Source organism: Loxodonta africana, chromosome 7 (genome assembly GCF_030014295.1).
Source record: "Loxodonta africana isolate mLoxAfr1 chromosome 7, mLoxAfr1.hap2, whole genome shotgun sequence".
Classification (NCBI taxonomy): Eukaryota; Metazoa; Chordata; class Mammalia; order Proboscidea; family Elephantidae; genus Loxodonta; species Loxodonta africana.
Genome location: NC_087348.1, coordinates 90,732,935 through 90,754,605, shown reverse-complemented (window position 1 = coordinate 90,754,605; position 21,671 = coordinate 90,732,935). Strand labels below are relative to the sequence as shown.

At 57.7% G+C, this 21,671-nt stretch overlaps 1 protein-coding gene across 8 annotated transcripts; it reads right to left on the bottom strand.

Annotated features, from left to right (window-relative positions):
- Positions 1 to 805: 805 nt before the first annotated feature.
- RELT (RELT TNF receptor) lies at positions 806 to 20,404 on the bottom strand. 8 transcript variants are annotated; one of them, XM_064288669.1, is made up of 12 exons: positions 20,314 to 20,397; positions 15,724 to 17,286; positions 8,315 to 8,384; positions 6,844 to 6,918; positions 6,537 to 6,703; positions 6,266 to 6,345; positions 5,066 to 5,323; positions 3,669 to 3,749; positions 3,388 to 3,469; positions 2,967 to 3,224; positions 2,333 to 2,531; positions 806 to 2,178 (listed from the first exon to the last, which is right to left on the bottom strand). In XM_064288669.1, exons 2-12 carry the CDS (start codon positions 15,777 to 15,779, stop codon positions 2,131 to 2,133), a joined length of 1,374 nt encoding a protein of 457 aa, XP_064144739.1. In that variant the 5' UTR covers positions 15,780 to 17,286; positions 20,314 to 20,397; the 3' UTR covers positions 806 to 2,130. The 8 variants fall into 8 exon arrangements, with proteins under 8 accessions (XP_064144739.1, XP_064144742.1, XP_064144740.1 ...); XM_064288672.1 differs by having other exon boundaries at positions 15,724 to 15,785; positions 20,314 to 20,377; XM_064288670.1 differs by lacking the exon at positions 20,314 to 20,397 and adding an exon at positions 19,934 to 20,291.
- Between the last annotated feature and the right edge of the window lie 1,267 nt (positions 20,405 to 21,671).

Here is a 21,671-nt window from a genome sequence, read left to right as displayed (position 1 = left end):
CACATTCCCACCTCCCACATTCTCAAGCCCCCTGTGTGTCTTGCTTACCCTCAGTCATCCTCCAGGTGCCACACGACTCTCACTTCCTCTAGAGCCGTACTGTCCAATATGGTAGCTACTACCCACATGTGGCTTTGAACACTTGAAATATGCTAGTTCATACTGAGATGTAAAATATGTAAAGTGTAAAATACACGTCAGATTTTACCAAAAAGAATGTAAAAGAGCTTACTAATAATTTTTAAATTGATTTTATGTTGAAGTGAAAGTATTCTGGATATTATTGGGTCAAATAAAATACGTTACTATTGTCATTAAGTTCACCTGTTTCTTTTTGGAGTCCCTGGGTGCTGCAAATGATTAATGCTCTTGGCTGCTAACTGAAAGGTTGGAGGTTAAGTCCACCCAGAGGCGCCTCAGAGGAAAGGCCTGGAGACAAGTCAACCATTAAAAACCCTATGGAGCACAGTTCTACTCTTACACATAGGGGGTTGCCATGCTTCCTGGTCTTTTTACTTTTTTAAAAATGTGGCTACTAGAACATTTTAAATGGCATATGTGGCTCACATTCTATTTCTGTGGCCAGCACTGCCTTCAGACACTTCATTGAGACCTAGGTGAGGTCAGGGACCTCCTCAGGAGCCCTGCTTCACTGCTGCCAGGTCCTCACCTGCAGGTGACCAGGCCCTGGGAGGGAGGGAGGTCTACCTAGCACACAGTGCCCAACTCAGTCGCGGCACTTGAGCAATTTGCTGAATGGACAGACGACCTGAGGAGGCAGCAGCAAAAGAAGCTCCTCACGACACCACTCTCCCACCTTTTATTATTCAATAAATGGATGGGGATGTGAGGACAGGACAACAGCACAGTTTCAATAAATAAAATAATGGGGGCAGTGGGCCCGCGCCTGCACGGCGCCCACATAAATAACCAGGCTGCTGAGCAGAGTGTGGGGACAGGTACTGGGCCAGGCAGTCGCCCGCGCTGCCCAGGGCTAAGGGACAGACACACCAACACCACAGAGACACAGGAACCACTGAGGCCACAGGCACCTGTCTAGCCTCGTCTCCCCCATCCCCGAAGCTCCGGAGATCCTGTGGGAGGGGGTGGCTAGGCAGGCTGCGGCTCCTGTACCACAGCCCCACCCAGGTCAAGTCTGTTTTTCCATTTTCATTAAAAACAGTGGGAAGAGGGGCAGGCACATGCATTAGGCCTCTTCTGTAGGCAGAGCAGAAACCCTGGTGGCGTAGTGGTTAAGAGCTCAGCTGCTAACCAAAAGGTCGGCAGTTTGAATCCACGAGACGCTCCTTGGAAACCCTATGGGGCAGTTCTACTCTGTCCTATAGGGTCGCTATGAGTCAGAATCGATTCAACGGCAATGGGTTTGGATTTTGGGTTTGGTAGGCAGAGCACAGATGGAACAACCCCATGGGGGCCTTAAAGGCAGAGCCCCCAGCAGCAGCAAAAACGGGGCCAGATAAAGCTACTAATGGGAGGGGGGTGGCAGAGAGTCAAGCTCGTCACCCACACTGGACCCAGCCCAGAACGTGCAAGGAGCTGGACAGGCCTTGGGCACCAAGACATCCTTTTCTCCCCACTTCACAGTCAAAAAGCTGGGACCCAGTGATGGACAGGGACTTGCCCAGGATTAGAACCCAGGAACTCAGCCCCCAGTCCAGGGCTTTTTGGTGCCCCCTCCCTTTATAGGACCTGCTGGAAGAGGGGGAAGAGGCACCTCTGCTCTGGGGCCCTGTACAGAAGCAGGGGTGGGGCCGGGAATGCCGAGCAGAGGGTCCCTCCCTTGTACCAAGGTTAGGCTCCCTGTTGGTACAAAGAATCCTGCAGGCTCCTAGGATCTGGCCAGGGCAGGTGTAGGGGCATCCTGCAGGGGAGGAACAGGGGCGGCAGGGGCCTGGGGTGGGCTCTTGCTCTGCTCCTACACAGTGCCTGCCAACCGGCCAGCCTCCCCACTAGGTGGTTGGTCCCACCTCCAGGTCTTGGCCTCTGCTGTTCTATCTGCTGGGCCATTGCTTCTTGGTCTTCACGGGGCCAGGTGCAGCTCTACCTCCTTCAGGAAGCCACTGGCACCTCCCAGGGCAGGGCTGCAGTGTCCGCAGACTAGACAGCCCTTCAGATGACCAGGTTGCTCTCACTTAGCCGGACCACATAGCGGTTCTCCTGGGGGAGAGTTGAGGGTCAGAGCTGAGTCAGGGGCCTTCTGGGCTCCGGGAAAGCGGCCCTTGCCCAGGGCCCCCCGCACCCCCACATCTGCCCTGTCTTTGGTCAGGGTTGGGCCACATGCCAACAGACACCTCCCCTCTCTGACCCTCACCTCGGCCTTCTTCTCCGGTGGGGGCTTCAGCCACTTAGAGTGGTTTGCGCCACTGCCCAGCAGTGCCCGCTGCTCAGGGGGGAGGCCAGGTTGTGAGGAGTCAGGGAAATCGCCCCCTGAGGGCCCAGCCTCTGTGATGGTCTTCACCTCAGACACTGCTGAACTTGTCCGCTGCTCAGGAATGCGAGCCACACGGAATCTGTGAGGAGAGGTGGTGCAGCCCCCCGCCCGTTAGAGGTGGGGAATGCCAGGCACAGCAAGGACAGCACCTGCCCAGGATCACACAGCAAGTTCACAGATCAAACCCTGAACCTGTCAGCACCCTCCCACCTGCAGATGAGGGGTTCACTCTGTACCCAGCCCCTGAGCCCCCACCCCCTAGATTGCAGGTGGACTATCCCTTGCCCTAAATGGGGATCAAGATCCTGCCTGCCTTGGGGACCCAAGGGCTCCATATAAGACACAGCGTGCTGGGAGGGCTGGACTTCTCTCTGGCCACCCCCACTGCTCAGAGAGGATCCCACTGAGGCCCAGGAAGAGGGGTCCACCCATCAGCAGGGTGTTCAGGGCTTGACCCAGGGCCCTGGCACCCTACACAGCTGTCCTGACCCTGCAGTTTCTGTGCCTGCCTCACCTGCCCACGGACAGGATGGTGATCTCCCCCTGGCGTCCCGCCTTGGCCGCAGCCTTAGGAGCCCGGGCTGAGCTGGGCAGGAAGCTGGGGGCAGGAGTGGTGGCTGCTGCAGCCTCAGGGGACAGCAGCACCTCAGGCCACTTCTTCTGGCTACATCGGGAGCAGCAGGGACCAGAGAGTGAGGCCAGGCCCTGCACCGTGTGGAGGTGGTGGCGATGCGGGCAGATGTGTGGCGTGCTGGGAGGGCCTGGTGGCAGCCTGCAAAAAACACACATGAGAGCCCAGGGCCAGGAGACACCAGGAGGTGGAGGAGGGGAGTCAGGGTGACAGGAGAGGGAAAATGCCCAGGTGCTGAGTCCTTAGGAAGCAGGCTGATCATCTGTGGGTTCTGGCCCCCCTCCTGCCCCACCTGCCTGCTCACCTGGGCACCGGCCTGTGGTTTGTCTGCACCAGCTGTTTGCTATGATACTCCTTCAGCAGCTCCTCCAGGGCTGCCGCGTTCTCTGTGAACAGCAGCAATCAGAGCCCAGCTCTGGCCATGAGGGGCGCTGCCCCCCGCCCCGTGCAGGCCTCCCCTATCTACTACCCACCACCCCCAACTTGGGCTGTGTGCCTCTTCCTCCACCCTCATCAGGCAAGAACAGGAGGAAAGGGGCCTGCACGGACGAGGGGGCACTGGGGCAGGTAGGACTATCCCCTCACCTTTCTTCTCTGTGATCAGGCGCACCAGGACCCCGATGGTGTCCTCGTTGGCTTCCTCAGCCCGGTAGGCAAGGTTGATCCCTGGGAAAGAGAGTAAGTAGAAGGACCGTGATCTCAGGAAGTCTGAGGGAGGACTGCGGGCTCAGGAGCTATGCCAGGATCTGCCAGCAGAGGGCGCACCAGACCTGAGACACAGCAGCCAAGGCTGAGCGTGTGCGCATCTGTGTGTTTAGGTGGCCGGGGTCTCCAGAGCCCTGCACACATGGGACTCTTGGCCTCAGCCTTGGTTCAGAAAAGCCATTATCACCTTTATTATTCATCATCTCCACTTCTTGCACCCCATAACCCCAGATGCTTAGTGGTTTTGGGGGCCATCTGAACTCCTGGGGCTGCCTCCCTGCCCAGAGCCCCCATCTCTAGCACACACAGCCATTCCAGGCATACTACTTCCTGCACATCACCCTGTCTATATAACTATTTAACTGAGGGCCCTTGATCAATTTTGGGCCAAAACCTCAAGGGAGTGAGAACAGAGCCACTGTCTTCAATCCTGGGGCCAGCAGCAGAGCTCCCAGGACTTGCACCCAGACAGCAGCTAGCAGTTAAAGGAAGTCACTAGGCTAGGAAAACAAGTGCCATCCTCGGCATAATGACCCTGAGTCACCATCTTTCTGCCTGCTTGCCACCTCCAGACTTTAGTGTTAGTAATTGAGAGGGGCTCGGACCAGCCCCCAGACAGCCTGAGGTGCTGGCATGGGAGAAGTCATTTTAATCTTGACTCAGCAACAGGCTCCTGTGGGCCCAGGATAGTGTATGCGCATGTGGGGGCACCCTGTCCTACTGGCCTTTGGAGAGAAGGGGGAAGGCGGCAGCGTCCTAGGGTGGGAGGGAGGAATGCGTTTCTCCCTCTGGCTCCAGGACTTGTAACTCAAACCCCAGCCTGGAGCTGAAACTTGAGCCCTCTTGTGGTGCCTGCCCTGGGCAGCTCCCCATACCAGCCCTCCTGACACTGGGAATTCCAGCTGCTCCATGCCAGAGGTCGCACTGAGTACCAAGGAGGCAGTTGACCCTTGAGACACACACACAATTGGAGGCCCCAAAGAGTTCAGAACCCTGCAGCTGGGCGGGGCTTCACCCAGGGTTGGAATCCTGCTGAAGCCACTTGACCAGCTGTCCTGCCTCTGCTCTGCTCCCGTTACACCTCTGGCCACTTTGCCCTTTGAAGTCGGCAGGCAGCTGTAACCCCTGTGGCCCCACGTGTAGCATCCCCAGGAAGCCCTCCTGATTAGCACGCTCCCTGGCAAGGTAGGTTCCCTCTGGGAGCCCCCAAGCTGAGCCGGGGCTGGGCTAACCCATGCCCTTTGACCTCCCCACCGTGACCCCAGGCTGGCCCTCACCGCTGCCTCCACCTCCGGGGCCAGGCCCGACCTCCTTGTGGGCTGTGCAGTGGTAGCCCTTCCGCTTGAGCAGGTTACACACCAGGATGCCCAGGAGCCCCATGAGGCAGAAGACAGGCACGATGGCGATCACTGCATACTGCGCAGCCGTCTCCTCAGGGCTGCCCGCCCGTGTGTCGTTCCCAGGCTGCCGGGCCTCCCCACTGCTGCTGGCCCCTGCTGCCACCTCCACACCGCGCCTGGCCCGGCGCCCCCACACTGAGGCAAGGAAAGACAGAGGCAGAAAGAAACACAGAGAGGCAGAGTGGGTAGATGGAGGTAGTGGGGTAGGACTGAGGTGTCCAGAGCAGCCCACTCCCACCACACTGGGGACGCAAAGGCCAGTTCACCCTTCCCCCTCCCAGGGGCGGATTAACTAGTAAACTAGGTATGTACAGGCTTACCTGTGTTTATTTACTAAACTGGGGTGTACAGTCTCATATGGGTTGTGAAACTGTACACTACAGGTTAGTAAAGAAACACAAGTAAGCTCCTGTGTACTTTGCTTCTTATTGGGTAATCCGTCCCTCCCTGCTCCTTTTAGCCATCTGATTCCTCAGCCTCAAGGCCTCTCTCCTGCCTCTTACTGCAGCCTCTTCTGGACAGCCAGCCCTCGGCCCCCTGTTTACCCAACATCTTGGGGCCAAGGGGGTGAGCAGAGGGTGCACATGGCACACATGTGGACACAGGGACCCAGGATGGGCAGCCCCATGACTCGGTATGTGGATTAGTTGCCTCAGAAAGTGACTGACCCAATGGGTGAGGAGAGGAGGTGTGTGCACGTGCATGTGTGTGCAAATGTATGCATGTGAGTGTGCTCACTCATCTACATGGGTCTCTGAGGGGCCTGGGGAGGGGGCTGGTCGGGATGTGAACTCACCAGCCCCAGGTGCCCAGCGCCCACCCCTGTGCTGTGCGGGTCCAGCTGTGGCTGCCACCTGCTGGGCGGTCTCTGCTACTCCGAAACAAGGTGGGCAGACACACAGAGCCAGTGCAGCCAGTGGCCATGTCCCACTGGGCACCCTCTGGCTGCACCCCTTCCCTGGGCCACCACGGTGAGGACCTCTCTGTCCCTAGATGATCACTGCAGGGCTCCTGGGCTCAAGCTCGTCCCTCCCACACACATCACCCCACCTGTCCTAGCCCCAAACTGCCACTCACCATTACAGCCACGAGTACCCAGAGGTGCCCAGGAGCATGGCTGACATGGAACATGGGGGGCCCCCTCAGGGACGAACCACCTGCAGGGAGGGAAGATGTTACTGGTTCCCCAAAATCTATCCTTAAGAGAGGCTGGACTCCTACCCAGGCACCCTCCTTGGTGCTGACCAATCCCAGTTCGCAGATAGGGAGACTGAGGCCTACTCAGGGTGGGGGTGACCCAGGGTCCTGGTCACGCGGCCATGAGCCCCACACCCTACCCATGGCTCACCCAGGCCGGCAGCCTCCACAGAGTGTATCTCGAGTCGCCGAGCCCGCCTGGGCCTCCAGCCTCCCTCGAGGGCTGCAGCAGGTATGGGGTTGGCATGGGCTGGGGCCCCATGAGGCTGAGAAGGTGCCTGGGGGGCAGGACCTGCACAACGCACCCTGCCCCAAGTCCTGTGGGAGGGAAACGGTGAGAACAAAGCCAGGAGCCCGGACCGAGGTCACTAGGGGAAGCCAGGCCTGGAGGATCCTCCCCTTGTCCCCAACAGCCTTCCCAGGACTAGGCGATGGGAACGGACTAGGGCCATGCTCACCAAGCTGGGCTCCTCTCCAGGTGGGCACTGCCAAGGTGTTGTGGATGCTGGAGTGGCCGGAGGCCAGGGCAGCAGCTGGAAGAAGAGCAGGCAGGAATGCATTGAGGGAGGCAGAAAGTGCCAGGGCATGGGGTCTCTGGGACATTCATCCACAACCCACTTCCCTGAGGCCTCAGAGGTAGGGACTACTGACCACACACGGCCACCCTGTCCGAGCTCCAGGGACACTCTTCTAACCCCAAACCTCACACTGCACGTGAAACCTGTCCTGCCCCAGGCCTGTGGCATCACCATCCACATGGGTAGGGAGAGAACAACATCTGCTTCCGGAAAGTGCTGGAAAGCCCCAGACAGGACCGGATCAGGATCTCAAGCTCTTGCATCTCTGAGTCACAACCTCTTCAGCTAGCCAGGAGGATGAGGAGGAAATGCTTCCGAATTCCTCTCTCAAATTCCACCCCCTTTCCTGCTACCTTGGTTGCCTCCCACCCCCATCACAGCTGGACATGTCATTAACTGGCTTCTGCTTATTCTCCCTGGGGCCAAGTCTGCAGCTGGTGCTTCCTATTCCCGTCCCTCCGCATCTTCACAGTCCCCTCCAGGACCTCCCACCATGCAAGGCCACTCTGTTCACACCCCTGCACCCAAAGAGGGTAAGGTACATCCCAAAAGAATGTGTCCCCTCTCCCCCCAGCCTATTCCACTGGGAGAGGACCTCCCACTCCCTCCCATTCTCAGGTGTGACCTGTCTCCCTTAATCCCTTCTGCTGTGGGGAGACCACTGTCCTCTGGTTTGGCTGGTGCTGGTTGCAGGAAGGGGGGCACAGACCAGTGAAAGCCACTCTTGAGGGCAGAGAGAATGCCACACTAGAAGCTCCGGGGACCGCCTCCTTCCCCAGACCTGGCTCCCAGCACCTGCTGGGCCCTGGAGACCTCTTGCACTGGAGTAGCCTTGGCCAGGCCTGAAGCCACATCTCGCTCTCCCTGGGCTTCTGGTGTCACAGCAGAAAAACAGACCCCAGACCAGACTCTAAGATACCGCCTGAGGCTGCAAGTCTGTAACCAGGTCCCATGAGGCTCTGTGCAGTTGGCCAGTCTCTGACTCTGAGATCTGGACTCTGGGGTGGTCCCAGTATCTGAGGCTCTAAGGTTCTCAGGCTCCAAATCCCAGGCCTTTTTTGCCTGATTTCTTCTCTCTCCCGGCCTATCCTCCTTGCTGCTCTATTCCCACGCCTCATAGGCATCTTGCCCTCAGCCACACTGGCCCGTCTACAACTGCCAGCAAGTCCTGCCTTCTCCCTCCCCGCAGGGTAGACCAGGAGGGCATCCAAGGGTTTGACTGCCTCAGATTCTTCAAATGAAGAGCCGACAACCCAGCCCCCACCCCACCTTGGGGTTCCTCCCTAGAGGGCTGGGGTTCAGGGCTCAGGACTTGGCTACTCAGCTCCCCACAGTCCCATCCCCAGCTCACCACAAGGAGGCAGGACAGGGACCAGTGCAGGGGGCTCAGCTTCATCGTCAGGTCCAGGACGGTCACCAGCCTAGAGCAGATGGAGGAAGGCTCAGTGGGGGGCAGGAGCAGGCCAACAGGGCTGGACCTACAGGTGCTGTAGGGCAGGTTAAGCACCAGGAGCTTGGCCTACACCATCTGTTGAAGCCTGGATAGAAGCGGGGGTGCCCTGTGGGGGGCCAGGGAAAGGAAGCAGAGGCTCTGCCAGGCTTGGGAGGCTTTCCCGAGGAGGAAGGGCTTCTTCCTCTTCCATAAACAGCCAGGTGCCTGGACCACAGCCAGGGGAGCCTACAAGGGAGGAAGCCCAAGGTGGCCCTTGGGGGAGAAGGGGACTGAGGGGCTGGCACCACCTCCCCTAGCCTCTCCACTCTTATCTCCAACTCTTCAGACTCCTGCCACCCAGAACTGCTTGGAGGTCCCCAAGCATGCCAACTCTCTTATGCTCTCTGACCTTGCTCTTGCCATTTCTGTTCCAAGGAAGACCCTTTCCCCCACCCTTCAAATCCCAGTACAAATACCTCTTTTTCCAGAAGCTTCCTTAGACCTCACCTTTCCCCAAAGCTGGGTCAGGGTCTTTTTTGGCCCCCAGAGCTCCTGTGTGTGTCCCACCTCCACCCCATCACATTCCTAGTCCTTCCACGTGGCCATGGCCCGCTGTCCACTGCTGGCTGATCCCCAAAGGAGGGCTGGGACACGTCTGATTATATCTCTGCCCTGGTATCAGGCGAAGGCTGGGGTCAGGCAGACCTGTGGGGGTGGTGGTGGCCATGGCGGCCAGCACCAGCCTCCAGTCACTTCTTGAGCACCTACTGTGTGCAGAGCACCTACTGTGTACAGAGCACCTACTGTGTGCTAAGCACCGCCCTCAGCACCAGGGCAATAGGTTTGAAGGGACAAAGTCCTGTCCTGGGGAGCTCACATTCCAGAGAGTGATCCTCTGCCAGAAGGTGGAAAGCAGCAAGAAAAACAAAGCAAGTGAGAGTAGAGTCAGTAGACAAGGTTGACACAGCAGAAAGAAGGGTCTGGATTAGACAACAAAAGGGACTGTGGCAAGCCAGGAGTTCCATCCTGTACTTGCCAAGTGGCCTGGCTTCAGGGTCAGGTAGGTGAGGGAAAGCCCATTTGCCCAGCGGTAGCAACAGGCCACACGCAGCCTCTGAACCCCAAGGGCAACATCCCTGTTTCCCAGGCCTCAGATCAGGAAAGAGGCCCAGGGCACTCCAGCAGGCTAGGGAGACCCTGGCTGGAACCTGCACTGTCTGATGCCAAGCCTTATGGGACAGCCAGGTTGAAGTAGATCACAGATCATGTGAGGGCCCCTTGCCTGTGGGTGGCTGGGCATCTCGACTGGAAAAGTAGCTGAGGAAACCAATCCACTCGACCTCGCTGCCTGGCCGTACATAGACCTTTCAGGGCCAGGGGTTTGAGTTACGTCCCAGGAGGAGGGGGAGGGGTGGCAGTCACATCATCCCCGGGACTCTCCAGGTCGCTGGCAGCAGCTCTGGGCCCCGGGCCAGTTCAGGGGAAAACCGGGACAGGAAAAGGCTGGCCACAAAGCAGGGTGAAGGCCACACCCAGCAGTCAGTATCCAGCAGATGGCACTCCCTGATTCGCCCACCCACTGTCCCTCCTCAAATCCGGTCGCCAAGTCTTCATTTCCAGTTTCTACCCCCAAAGTGTCCCTACCCCTGGCCCACGGTCACCTCCCCCTGAGGCCCATCTCCCCATGACCCTTTTCCCTGTTCTCCAAGGGACTCAACCCACAGACCTGACATGAACCCTAGGTTCTCAGCTGTCCCCACAGCCCTGCGCAACCCCTAGTACTCCTTCATGTCCAGGGTGAGCCAAGTGGTGTGGGGGAGAATGGAGGGTGAAAAGTGTGGGGCCAAGCAAGTACAGAGGAGAGAGCCCCCATTCCATCTCGCACCCTGGTTGGCACTGGCTGAGTGGTCTCAGCCTGCAGGGGGCGCTGTGCCCTGCTGCCTCCAGTCAGAAGAGGCACCCCGTAACCTGGACACTTCAGGGAGGAAAATGTGGCCCAAAGGCCCAGACATGATGCCAGCGGGGGGCCCACTCACAGACACTCACTGCCTAGCTACATGTGCCTTCTGCCTTCTAATTACGTGCCTTCTAATTACCCCCAAACCGGCACTTACTCCAGTCTGGCTGCCCGAGTCTCTGTTTTCAGCCCCCACTCAGCCCAGACAGAACCCTGATGGGCCAGCCTGGCTGCCCTGAAGATCCTGTCTGCACCTGTGCATGCACTTGTTGCTCCGGCCCCCAAGTCACATGCACCCCTTCCCCACTAAACCTGTGGTGTCTAGTCCCTTAGCCCTGGAGCCATGACCTAAAAGCAAGCTCATTTAGAAGCCAATCAGCCTGCCTGGGCAGCTATGAAGGCCCTATCCCCATCCCTCTGCCTTGTGCTGAAGGCTGAACAGTCAGTGACCTTCCAAAGCCAAGCGCCTCCTGAGGGCTTCCTGGAGGAAGGTGTCAGGAGGGGCAGACCAAGGCCCCAGGGAGTGCAAGCACCCTCAGCCTACAGCCAGGAGATCTCCTCTGCAGCTGCAGTAGGGTGGACTGAGCACTTTCCCAGTAGCCTCATCATCGTCTGGCCCAGCGGGTTTTAGCAGAGAAGAAAGTTAGCTTAGAGCCCTCTCCTCCCGACGTCTCCTAAGCTGGGGGCCTATTCCCACTACCAGCAACTCCCTGGGGGACAAGAGCCCGGCCCTTCCTGCTAAAAAAAAAAAAAACCCAAACCCATTGCTGTCAGGTCGATGATGACTCATAGTGACGACTCATAGCAACCTTACAGGACAGAGTGGAACTACCCCAAAGGGTTCCCAAGGAGCACCTGGCAATTCAAACCACCGGCCTTTTGGTTGGCAGCCGTAGCTATTAACCACTATGCCACCAGGGACTCGCCTTACTGGGTCTCAATTTCCTCATCTGCAAAATGGGGATGCTCATCTCCCATGGCAAGGCTGTCACGAGGCTTAGATGAGGTGATGAGTCTAAAGTAGGTGGTGTGATTCCCCTGCCCCTTTTTTCCCCTCTGCACTGCTTGCGCTTATCTTGGTTTGTAATTAGGTATTTGTTTGCTTACTTGTTTATTGCTTACTCCCCACCAGACAGTAGCAAGTGCAAGGATGTCTGTTTTATCTACCACAAAACCCCACACTCAGTCTAGTGTCTGGGGCCCAGCACAAGCCTCCATAAAACAGGCTCCTTGAGGTTGGGGGGAGGGCTTCCTCAGACTTGCCCCCTCCTCCCACAAAAAAATGCCAACATAATTAGAGTGAGAAATTCCCTGGGAAGAAGCCAACTAGCAAAGTTCCAGCCTTGGGCCCCAAAGAGAGGTGGAAGCTGGAGGCGTATGGCCCAGGGAGGTGCAGCCTGAGAGTCCTCAGAGAAAGAGGAAGCCGGCCACTCCGCCTGCCCAGTCCATAGGCAACTTCCCCTTTCCCAGAACTGAAGCTTGGGTCACCCAGACCTCTGCCATGTCTCCCTCCCCCAGCCTGGGGTCCTCCTCTCCTCCCATATACTCCCCTGTCCCCTGTCCTGGCCCTGCTTCTTCCTCAAAGGGTTCCATTGCCAGCTCTACTGAACCCCAAATCCTGAAGATAATTCTACCTTTCCCTTCTTGCCTCCAGTTCAGAACCACCCTGCAGCCAAGGTATCCTGACAAGGAGGTTTGGTCTTGGCCCAGCCTGTCACTCTCAGATGGCGTCCTGATGCCAACCGTCCGTCCCTGCCCACATACTTCAGCCACCTGAGCTTCTTTTGGGCCTTCAGATACACTTGTCCCTTACCCCAGCCCTTGTACTTGCCGTTTCCTCTGCCCTGAAGCCCCTCCCATCACCTGGCCAACACATCTTCCTTCAGAGCTCAGTTCAAAGTCACTTCCTCCCCCCAGCCACCACTTCCCCTTCAGCATTAATTGCCATCCCTGCGTGTGATGATCCTGTTTACCAGCCCCTTCCCCATCGACGAAGTGCTGCCCTCCATCCCCAATGCCAAGTGCAGGGCCCGCCCCTGGTATGTAGATAGGTGCTGAACTGAATGGGGGGCAGGGAGGTAGGGATCTGGAAAGGGGCGCTCACAGTAGAGGGTAGAGCCTATGCCAAGGTAGGGAGGGCCAGAGAGCTGGGTGATGGTTAAGGAGCGCAGAGCTTGGGGTTAGGCAGGGGTGGGTTTGAACTGGCATCTGAACCCCTGGGCTCACTTGGGGGTATACACTGTGTAAGTCAAGTGCTGCGGTCAGCCTGCCTGGCTCTGTTCTTCACTGGCTTTGAGGCTGGAGATCCCCTGCAGAGGGCTGCCCAGAAGGTAAAATGAGAAAATTCATATTAAGCACTCAGCACAGGGCCTGGCGCAGAGCAATAACCATCACAAGAATATTGAATGTACCGTGGACTGCCAAAAGAAAGAACAAATCTGTCTTGGAAGAAGTACAGCCAGAATGCTCCTTAGAAGCAAGGATGGCGAGACTGCGTCTTACATACTTTGGACATGTTGTCAGGAGGGATCAGTCCCTGGAGAAGGACATTATACTTGACGAAGTAGAGGGTCATTGAAAAAGAGCAAGACCCTCAATGAGATGAATTGACACAGTGGCTAAAACAATGGGCTGAACATAAAAATGATTGTGAGGATGGCACAGGACCGGGCAGTGTTTCGTTCTGTTGTGCATGGGTTCGCTATGAGTTGGAACCAACTCGAGGGCACCTAACAGCAACAGCTATTCCCTTTGCGTGTTTCCTCATCTGTAAATTGGGGGGTTCACTATGAGTTGGAACCAACTCGAGGGCACCTAACAACAACAGCTATTCCCTTTGCGTGTTTCCTCATCTGTAAATTGGGGACGGGGTAATGGCACACACTTGACAGGGAGCTGTGAGATACAAATGAGATATTCTCATTTATGTTTATGGGTGGTGCTTGGCACCGAGCCAGGTACACAGGAGGTGTCCAATTAGCTGTGGAGAAAATCTGAGGGTTGGGGTGCTAGAGAGGTAGAGGAGTCTGGAAAGGTTGGTAGGCAGTGCCCAGGTCATACCAAGGCTCACCTACAAGCTGAGATGCTTGGCCTTCCCCAGGGCATACAGCAGCCTTGAAGGGTTAAGCAGGGGAGAGAGAGATGTGGAACAATTTGCATTTCAGAGGGTTCACTGGGCTGCCTGCCAAGTGGAGGCAGGACTGGGGAAGATGGTGGTGGGAGGCAGGTACCCAGTATCTGGCAGGGGCTCTCTGGTGTAGGTCCCGGAGCAGAGGGGGCCAGGAGGCAGGCACTTCTGTTCCCCGGACAGCTGCTCCAGAGCCTGTGGACCTCCCTCAGCCTCCTGAGGCAAGGGTTGCCTGGAAACACAGCTGGACACGGGCCTCCCCCGGAGGTGGCTGCACCCGACGCAGGAAGAAAAAGGCCACCCATCAATAGAGAAATTCAGGTTAGCAAGGAACCCGATGGTTCCCTGGCAACTGGGGCTGAAATAGGGCAGTGCCCACAGCAGGCTGCGATGAGGACAGCTAGGTCTGCCTACTTCCCATTCTCCACCCGAAGCAGGGACCCAGTGCACCTCACAAGAGAGATGAACAGCCCTGTTCCACATCTGGGTGAACTGTGGCCAGGGCAGTGTGGGTTACATAGTTACTAATGGTGAAGCAGAGATGGAGCTCAGGGCTGCCTGACTCTACTTTCCACCTCATTTTTAAGTCTTTGCCTCATTTCTGCCTCTCCTCACTCTCAGGAGTAGCCCAGGGCTCAGCACACAAATGCTCAAAGAAGCTGCCTACATGCTGGTGGAGGCTAGCGAGTGAGCTAGTAGCACACAGTAGGTGGTTCAACGGAGGGTGTATGCACACAAAGGACCCAGATGGGCCCCCAGGAAGCAGGTGCTGCCCCACCTCAGCAGTCTCTGGGCCCCCTGAGATTTGCCTGCACCCATACTCATTCGCCTATTGTCCTAGTCTGTGCCAGCTCTGGCGGGAAGGGGTACAGAGAACTGTAAGAAGCAGAAAGGCTGGGGAAGGCTCGGAAAGCTGGGAAGGCTGGGAATTCCCAGAGAGAGAAGCTGGGTGGGGTCCCAGCTCCCTAGTGCTTCAGGCTGGGGGCCCAAGATGTGCAGAGGTTGACTAAAGGTCACCCAGCAAGAAGGGAGCCCCCATTCCCGCCCCCTCCCAGGCCTTGGGCAGCCGTGATCTCCCAGGTTACAACCTTGGGGTGAGTACTCCAAGCAGGCTGGAGCTTTACCCTGCAATACTACATGGACAGGCAGCAGCTGTTCCCTGGACATCCCTGGCCACCCCGGCCCAGCTCCCACAGCTCTCCCCTTCAGATCCCCGCTGCCTCCAGGCCTGGGCTGCCTCCAGGCTTCAGTGGCTCAGGAGGGGGTGAGGGGGGCTAATTGGCCCCTTGAGACTAAGAAAAGGGCTGAGGTGGCCAGACCTGGCCCACCCAGCTCCTCCCTGTCTGGCTATGGCACAGATGCAATCCTCTCCCCCTTCCTTGGGCTGAGACTGGGGTTAGGGGAGAGGGGTGTCTGAGACCAGACAGTCATCCCTGCGGGAGAGCTGGGGCTCCCCATCACCCTCCTCACTAAGCACCTACTACATGCCCCATGCCCTTTTCAGACAGGATTCCCCCAAACCCCTCAAAGAAAGGGTTCCAGTTGAGGAAACAGAGGCTTAGAGAGGCTAAGTGATGACCTGTAACAACTTGGTCTCAGAGGAGACAAGGTTTACCTGGGTGGGGGAGGCAGCAGCAGCCCTTGTCCATCCCATCCCAGGCCCAGCCTTCCCACTGCCCAGCCTCCACACTGCTCCTCCCTGTCCTGCCTCTAGCCCACCACTCAACCACTCAGCACTGTGGGGCTTCGTGCATGGCCCTGGGCAGGGGGAGGCCCTAAGACGGGGAAGGCAAGAGGCTTGGGATGGGCTAGGGGACACGCTACTGCACCCATCACCCTACAACCACCTCCGCCTCTGAGAAGCTTTAGGCCACCTTTGCCTCCTGCCACAACTATGTATCTGGAACTGAATCACCAAAGTGCCAGGGCGTTTCACAGCCTGCTCAGCACAGACCCTGCCCACCACCATCCCTTCCGGGAAGACTTGGATGGAGACTTCTGGAGAGACTTTGGGGAGACCATAGCCCCAGCCTGCCCCATTCTCCAACTCCTCCAGACTCAGGGTGCTGGGAAAGAGATCCCTGAGCAATTCTGTGTCAGGCCCTACCCAACGGAGCTGTCGTGAAGACTGGGGTCAGCACATGTGAAGTGGGAAGGGGTGAAGAGTGGCTGGAACAGCCATACCTGGGTTCAAACTTTGGCTCTGCCAATTAGCAGCCCTGTGACCTTGGGCACGTTACTTACCCTCCTTCAGCTTCGGGGTCCTCCTCTGCACACAGGGGTGCTTGCCCCTGCCTCATGGGATGCTGAGGGGATAAGGGGAGCCACTGTGAGTAGTGCTGCGCAGTGCCTGGCCTGATGGTCTCTCCTGAGTATCATTTCTCACCATATCCCCACGAGGGCCAGAGGAGGAGCCTAAGCTCAGAACGAGCAGGGCCCAGCCAAGGTCACACAGTGGCTTAGGAGCCAGCAAGAGTGTGTTGGGGAACCCAACATAAATCCCAGCAGCATGGGTGGAGGGGCTTGACTTTCGTAGAAGGAGCCTCAATGCCCATTTCCTAGTCCCTCTACAGGCCTGTGCCCACCTGCTCCCATGCCAGCTGAGGTCAGTCAGGAAGGTGAAAGGGCTGAGCATAAGCGACTCAGCGGTCAGGACCCGGTCCCACAGCCCCAAGCCTCAGTTTCCTCCTCTGTAATTCAGGACAGCTGTGCCTGTTCAGCTGACCTCAGTGTGGCCAGAGGATGCAGTGACTTCACAGGGAGGGAACAGTGGCTCTTCTTACAACCAGGCCTCAGCCCAGGTACCTCCTTCAGGAAGCCCTTCCCTCCCCCGGCCCCCTCAGGCCTTGGCCCCATCAGCCATTACTGTTTTCCTTATCTTGAGACTAAGACATGGGGAAGGGATGGGGGCTCCTTGAGGGAGGGAGGGCAGACAGGTAAGTGCTGGAGGCTGGGCACGCAGCAGGGCCATAGTATGGAACAACTGGGTCCCTCCCTGCTCTCACTGTCCCCTTGCCAAGTAAGGATGTGCTGGTCCAAGTTTAGGTCCCTCCTCCTGGAAGCCCTTCTCCCTTCTCTTCCCACCTTCACACTCAGGTCCTGCCTTTAACTGGTTGTGGAGGCCCCTCCGTCCCTGTCTGTCAAAACCAACCAGCCAGGGCATACGCTCGAAGCTACATGGGCAGGTTATTTATAGAGCTCTCTTACTCATCTTTCCCAGGATGGCCAAGGAAAAGAACTCTGGCCTTCGAGGCAGACAGACTTGGGTTTGGATCCCAGCAACACTGTGGTCTTGCTGGTGACCATGGGCAAGTCCTTTCCCTTCTCTGGGCCTTGGTTTCCCTGCCTGGACCTGGAGGGAACTGATGACCCTCCTGGAGCATGAGGCTGAGGACGTGAGAATTTCAGCCCTAAATCCCAGGGTTGGGCACCCATAGGGACAGCGTTGGCTCTCTCCTGTCTTTCCTGCCACCCTCGCCCCACCCAGTGGCACTACCAAGCCCAGGCTGAGGCACACGAGGCCTCAGTACACGGGGAATGCTGAGCTCTGCCTAGGACCATATACTCTGGTGCCACCCAATCCTGAGTGAGGGATAGGGCCTGACGGGCCCTCAGGACAAACTCGTCTCTGGTTCATTCCTCTTGTCTACCTGGCAGAAGGGCTGGCCCCATAACGAAGGGAGTCTCACCTTGCCAAGCAAGGTCAGGTGTTAAACAGCCCTACCCACACTCCTTTCCCCTTCAGATTGGCCAGACTGGTCCTCCCCAGTCATCTGGGAACGTGTGGCAGGACAGACGGTAGGTACTCTGGAAGGCAGAATCAGGATATCAGGGTTCTTGGGAGCCTTGGCTAAGTCCCTGCACTCCTGCACTTCTCAGAACCTCAGCCTCTCCCTCTATAAGATGGGGCTAGGCCTCTTGGCTCTGTTGCCTGACCCTATGAGTAGGAGTGGGTGCTCATTGTCCCTTGATTTCTCCCCTCCTTGGCCAGACACAGGCACTTTACTTCCCTCCACCAATTATCATACCAGTCCCAACTGGCGCCACATGTGGAAACCTAGCCTGGCCCCACCTGAAAAGGTTTGGTTTGATGGGGCACAGGGGAGCCTCCAGCAAGACTGGGATGAGAAGAGAAGGTTAACCCTTCCCCTCTATCTCCTGCTCCCGGGCCCTAAGCTATTTCTACCTTTTTGCTGGGGATGGAAATAACTCGGGCTTAGCCCCTGGGGACCAGGACAGCTATTTCGATCAGCCCCAAGAAACACTGCTCCAGTCATTCCAGAGAGAACCCAGGGCCACCATGATGCCCAACCCCAGCTCCCAGCAAAGGAGCAGCAGTGATCAGAGCTAGGAGGGGCCTCTCTTCAGGAAAAATGAGGAGACTGAGGCCCAGAGAAAGCAGGCACCAGCTCAAGGTCACTCCCAGCCTGCTTCCCACCACAGATTGTGATGGATTTGGGAACGTGCCCTAGACAACTAAGAGTAGGATAGTGGCCTCTTGGGTATGGTGAAGGTCACCTGGGACTTTCAATTATTCCTGCCAACCCTGTCCCTTGGAGTTTGAGCTATGCTGCTAACTCTGGACACTCTTCAGAGCCATGTGGACACTTCCTAAGCCAGTTGCAGGCTCTAGAAGGCAGAAGATAAGCCTTTTTGGTGACCTCTGGCTGGGGTGACTAGTTAGGGGGCGGAGGATAAGGAGGAAGAAGAAGAGCAGGAAAACCACATAACCCACCCATCTACCCTCAAAGTCTCAGGCATGAGTGCACGCACACGCCACACCCAGAGCTCACAGTGGGACACCCTGGCAAGGCCATGCTTGCCAACGGAGTTTGAGAGTAGGAAGCCTAGATAAGCCATGAGCAGATATTAGGAAAGGGGTGGTCCTCTCTAAGCATCTCACATCCCATTCAGGGTCAGAAGACCTGAATTCTGGTTCTGGCACTGTTCTAACTCTACATGACCTTGGGCAAGTTACTTTACTTCTTTGAGCCTCAGTTTCCTTCTCTGAAAAACGGTAAGCAATCCCAGAACCACCATGAGGATTCAACAAGACAGCGCACGACAGTGTTCGGCACAGTGCCGGGCACTGCTGCCCCTACCTACCCTCACGGATGCAATCAACATTTTCAGAGGATGACAGCAGAAGAGAAATTCCAGACCCTTCAGCAGGTGCTCTCCACCACCTCCAGGGCTAGGGAGCCCGATTTCCATTCCACCCTGCATGAACCCCAGACCTTCTTGTGGACATGGGGGGCCTTGGAGGGGTCCGGCCCACATGGTGAAGGGTCCCTGCTCCAGCCCTCTAGCCCGAACTTAGCCTCCTAGACCTGGGGAACTCCTGGGGAACAAATCTATTCCCCTCCCACCCCCACCCACCTCCAACCAGGGAACTGAAGAAAGGAAACCTGGGCCAGAGAAGTCGGAGTTTACAGATCAAAATTTTGGGCTTTGTCCCAGGATCAGGCAGACTTTGGATAGGAGGTGAGGTCTCCTTGGCCAGTTGTGGAGAGGGTTCTCCTTCCCCAGCAGACACCCTGCCCCCACCCCCCACTGCTGTCTTTCTGCCTGGAACAAGGGAAGGGAGAACAGAGGTGGTTGACCCAAAAACAATAGAAAACCCCAAAGTGATGATTCACAACTCATTCAGAGCCCAACACCTCAGTGCGCAGATGGGGAGACTGAGGCTCAGTGGGGGCAGGGTCTGAGAGAGCAAGACTGTGCCTGGGCCCAGTGAGAACACAGGTTACCAGGGTGCCAGGGCTTTGTCAGGCTTCAGGAACCTCAGTGTATTTGTTTGGAGTTGAGTCTGATGCTACCTGGGAGCCCTCTGCTGCTGCCAGGGCAAGTCATTTAGGGTCCCCCCCCTTACTAAACTGAGTGGACACTATTCACCAAACTGAGCTCCTGGGGGGCATTCTCTTGGGGACAATAGCTCAGACTTGCCCCTCCCAACCTTCAAACGTTTGAGGTCCCTCCTCTTTCTACCTTTTATTCATTGCTCTGAGGCACATACATACTGGCACAGTGACACTACACCCTGATCCCCCACACACTATGGCCCCAGTGATTCATGAGCTCTTTCTCACAGTCACTTGAGTTTCTCTCCCTTTTACATACTCACACCGCCTGTCCATGGGTCCTTGGCCCTGCCCTGGTCACACCACAGGCCACACACACTCAGTGACCCCGGTGACCAGGGTATTACAGTGAGCTAGGGGTCACGGTCACACACAGTGATCCGAGGTCTCTCACCCACACACACAATCACACACACACACACACACTTGCCTGTCACTGACACACAGAGCCCTTCTGTGTTGCCTGCTCAGTGTCCTAGACACACGTTCGCCCAGGCCGGTCTGTCTCACGCGCCGTGTCACCCATGGTCACTGGCTGACACCGTTCAGACCCTGCCAACCCCACCCCGGGCCGCCCCACGCCGCGGCCTCACCGAGGCGCCACAGTCGGGTCCCGCACCCGGTCCTGGTCTCGGTCCAAGTTTCCAGGCCCCGCCGGCTCCTCAAGCTGCAAGTTCGGCCGCGGCTTCCCCTTCCCATTCACGCACCTCCCAACACCGCGCCGCGCAGGGCCGGGCCCGAGGTCGCGGCCGGAGGACGCGGAGGACTGGGGCAGGAGGGGACACGGCCCGGGTGAGGGGGCTCTGAGACAGCAGCGGGGGTAGGGAGGCGCGGGGACGGCGTTGCGGCATCAGCCGGGCGGGCGAACTTCCTCAGAGACGCTGGGGAGGCAGGGGTGCCACTCGGGTCCGCGTCCCCCGGGCCCGGCGCGCAGGGATCCGGGCGGGGGTGGGGGTTCCCGCGCCCTCGTTACCTAGCCGCGCAGCCGCAGCTCCAGATCCGCTCCGCGCTCAACGCGGCAGCCCGGCCCCGCCGCGCAGCCTGCGCGCCTTTTGAATGAATCGCCTGCGGGGCCGGGAAGGCGCGGAGCCCCGCCCCCCGCGTCAGAGCCGCCGGCCCCGGCCCCGACGTCAAAGCCCCGGGCTGTACCGCGGAGCCCCCCCACCGCGTGATGCCGCGGAGGGGCTCGCGTCTGTCCGGCCTGACCTCGCTGCTCTGCGTCGCCATCTCTCGCGCTCCCCGGGAACTGCAGGGCACTGCGCGGGACGAGGCCGCGGAGCCCAGGGGGCCCTCTGGGATTAGCCCCCTACAGGGCTTCAAGCCAAGAAAGATCAAGGGATTGGAAACTTGGATGCTACTCCTGGTCCCGTCATCATTGCTTGTTTAACTGGGGTTACAACAGCTGTCCCTTATAGACCTCGGCTTCCTCCTGGAAATCAGCAGCAAAGATGAGACCCAGGCTGTCCCTTGGAAGGGCCCACCTAGTTGGTGAGAAAAGCCCCAGTGAAGGTGAGTCTATAAAGGAGGTTCACGTGGTGGGCTCCTGCACACCCCTCAGGGTCCAGCCCAAATCTCTTTCCTTCTGAATGCCTTTCCTGCCACCACTCTGCACCCTATATCGCTCTGCCAGGGTAGTTAGTCCCTCCCTCCAGCAGAACAAGTGACACACTGCTCTCCCTCCCTATCACCAGATCTCCCACCCCTGCGGATACCCAACGCCCAGGGTGTCCACAAGAACAGTGGCCAGGGGCGCGGCTGCGCAAACTCCAGGGCACTACTGACATTGTATTCCTGGCTCTGTGAGTTGTGTCCCCTGGAGTTGTGCCATGTGGTGGGCCAGGACCGGAGACAGCAGCTCAGCTGTCCAGAGTTTTCCCTGACTCAAAACCAATCAGGGGATCCCAGGTAGACCCCAGGACAGCAGGGCTGGGAGGAGACTGAGACAGGAAGGAGGGCCAAGTGTTGGGGGCAGAGGCGTGGCTGGGATCAGGATAATCATAGTCCATGACAGAGGTGGAGGCAGGTAGGTAAGTCTGTTGGGGATAGACAGAGGATGGCAGAATTACATACTAACCGAGTCAGAGAATCTGAGCCTCCCAGTGAGGATGTGGGGAGGGTCAGGTCCCCAGAGTCCAGGAGATTCCAGGAAGAGAACTGGACACCTGTGGCAGGAGGACATCAGAGGAAGAGTTTCCATTTCCCTGGGCCATGCCCAGGTTGTAGGGGAGGGCAGAAAGACCTCCAGGTCACTGACATCAGGATCATGGTCCCAGCCCCCTCCTGTGTCAGTGGCGACCCCCAGGATCCCATGTCCCACATCCCAGCCATGAA

Coding starts and splice junctions, on each gene's coding strand:
- RELT (XM_064288669.1), bottom strand. CDS start 15,779: ATGAGGCAGGGGCAAGCACCCCTGTGTGCAGAGGAGGACCCCGAAGCT. Junction 6,346..6,536: donor TGTGGAGGCTGCCGGCCTGG/GTGAGCCATGGG, acceptor CCCTCCCTGCAG/GTGGTTCGTCCCTGAGGGGG. Junction 2,532..2,966: donor ACCATCCTGTCCGTGGGCAG/GTGAGGCAGGCA, acceptor CTCTCCTCACAG/ATTCCGTGTGGCTCGCATTC.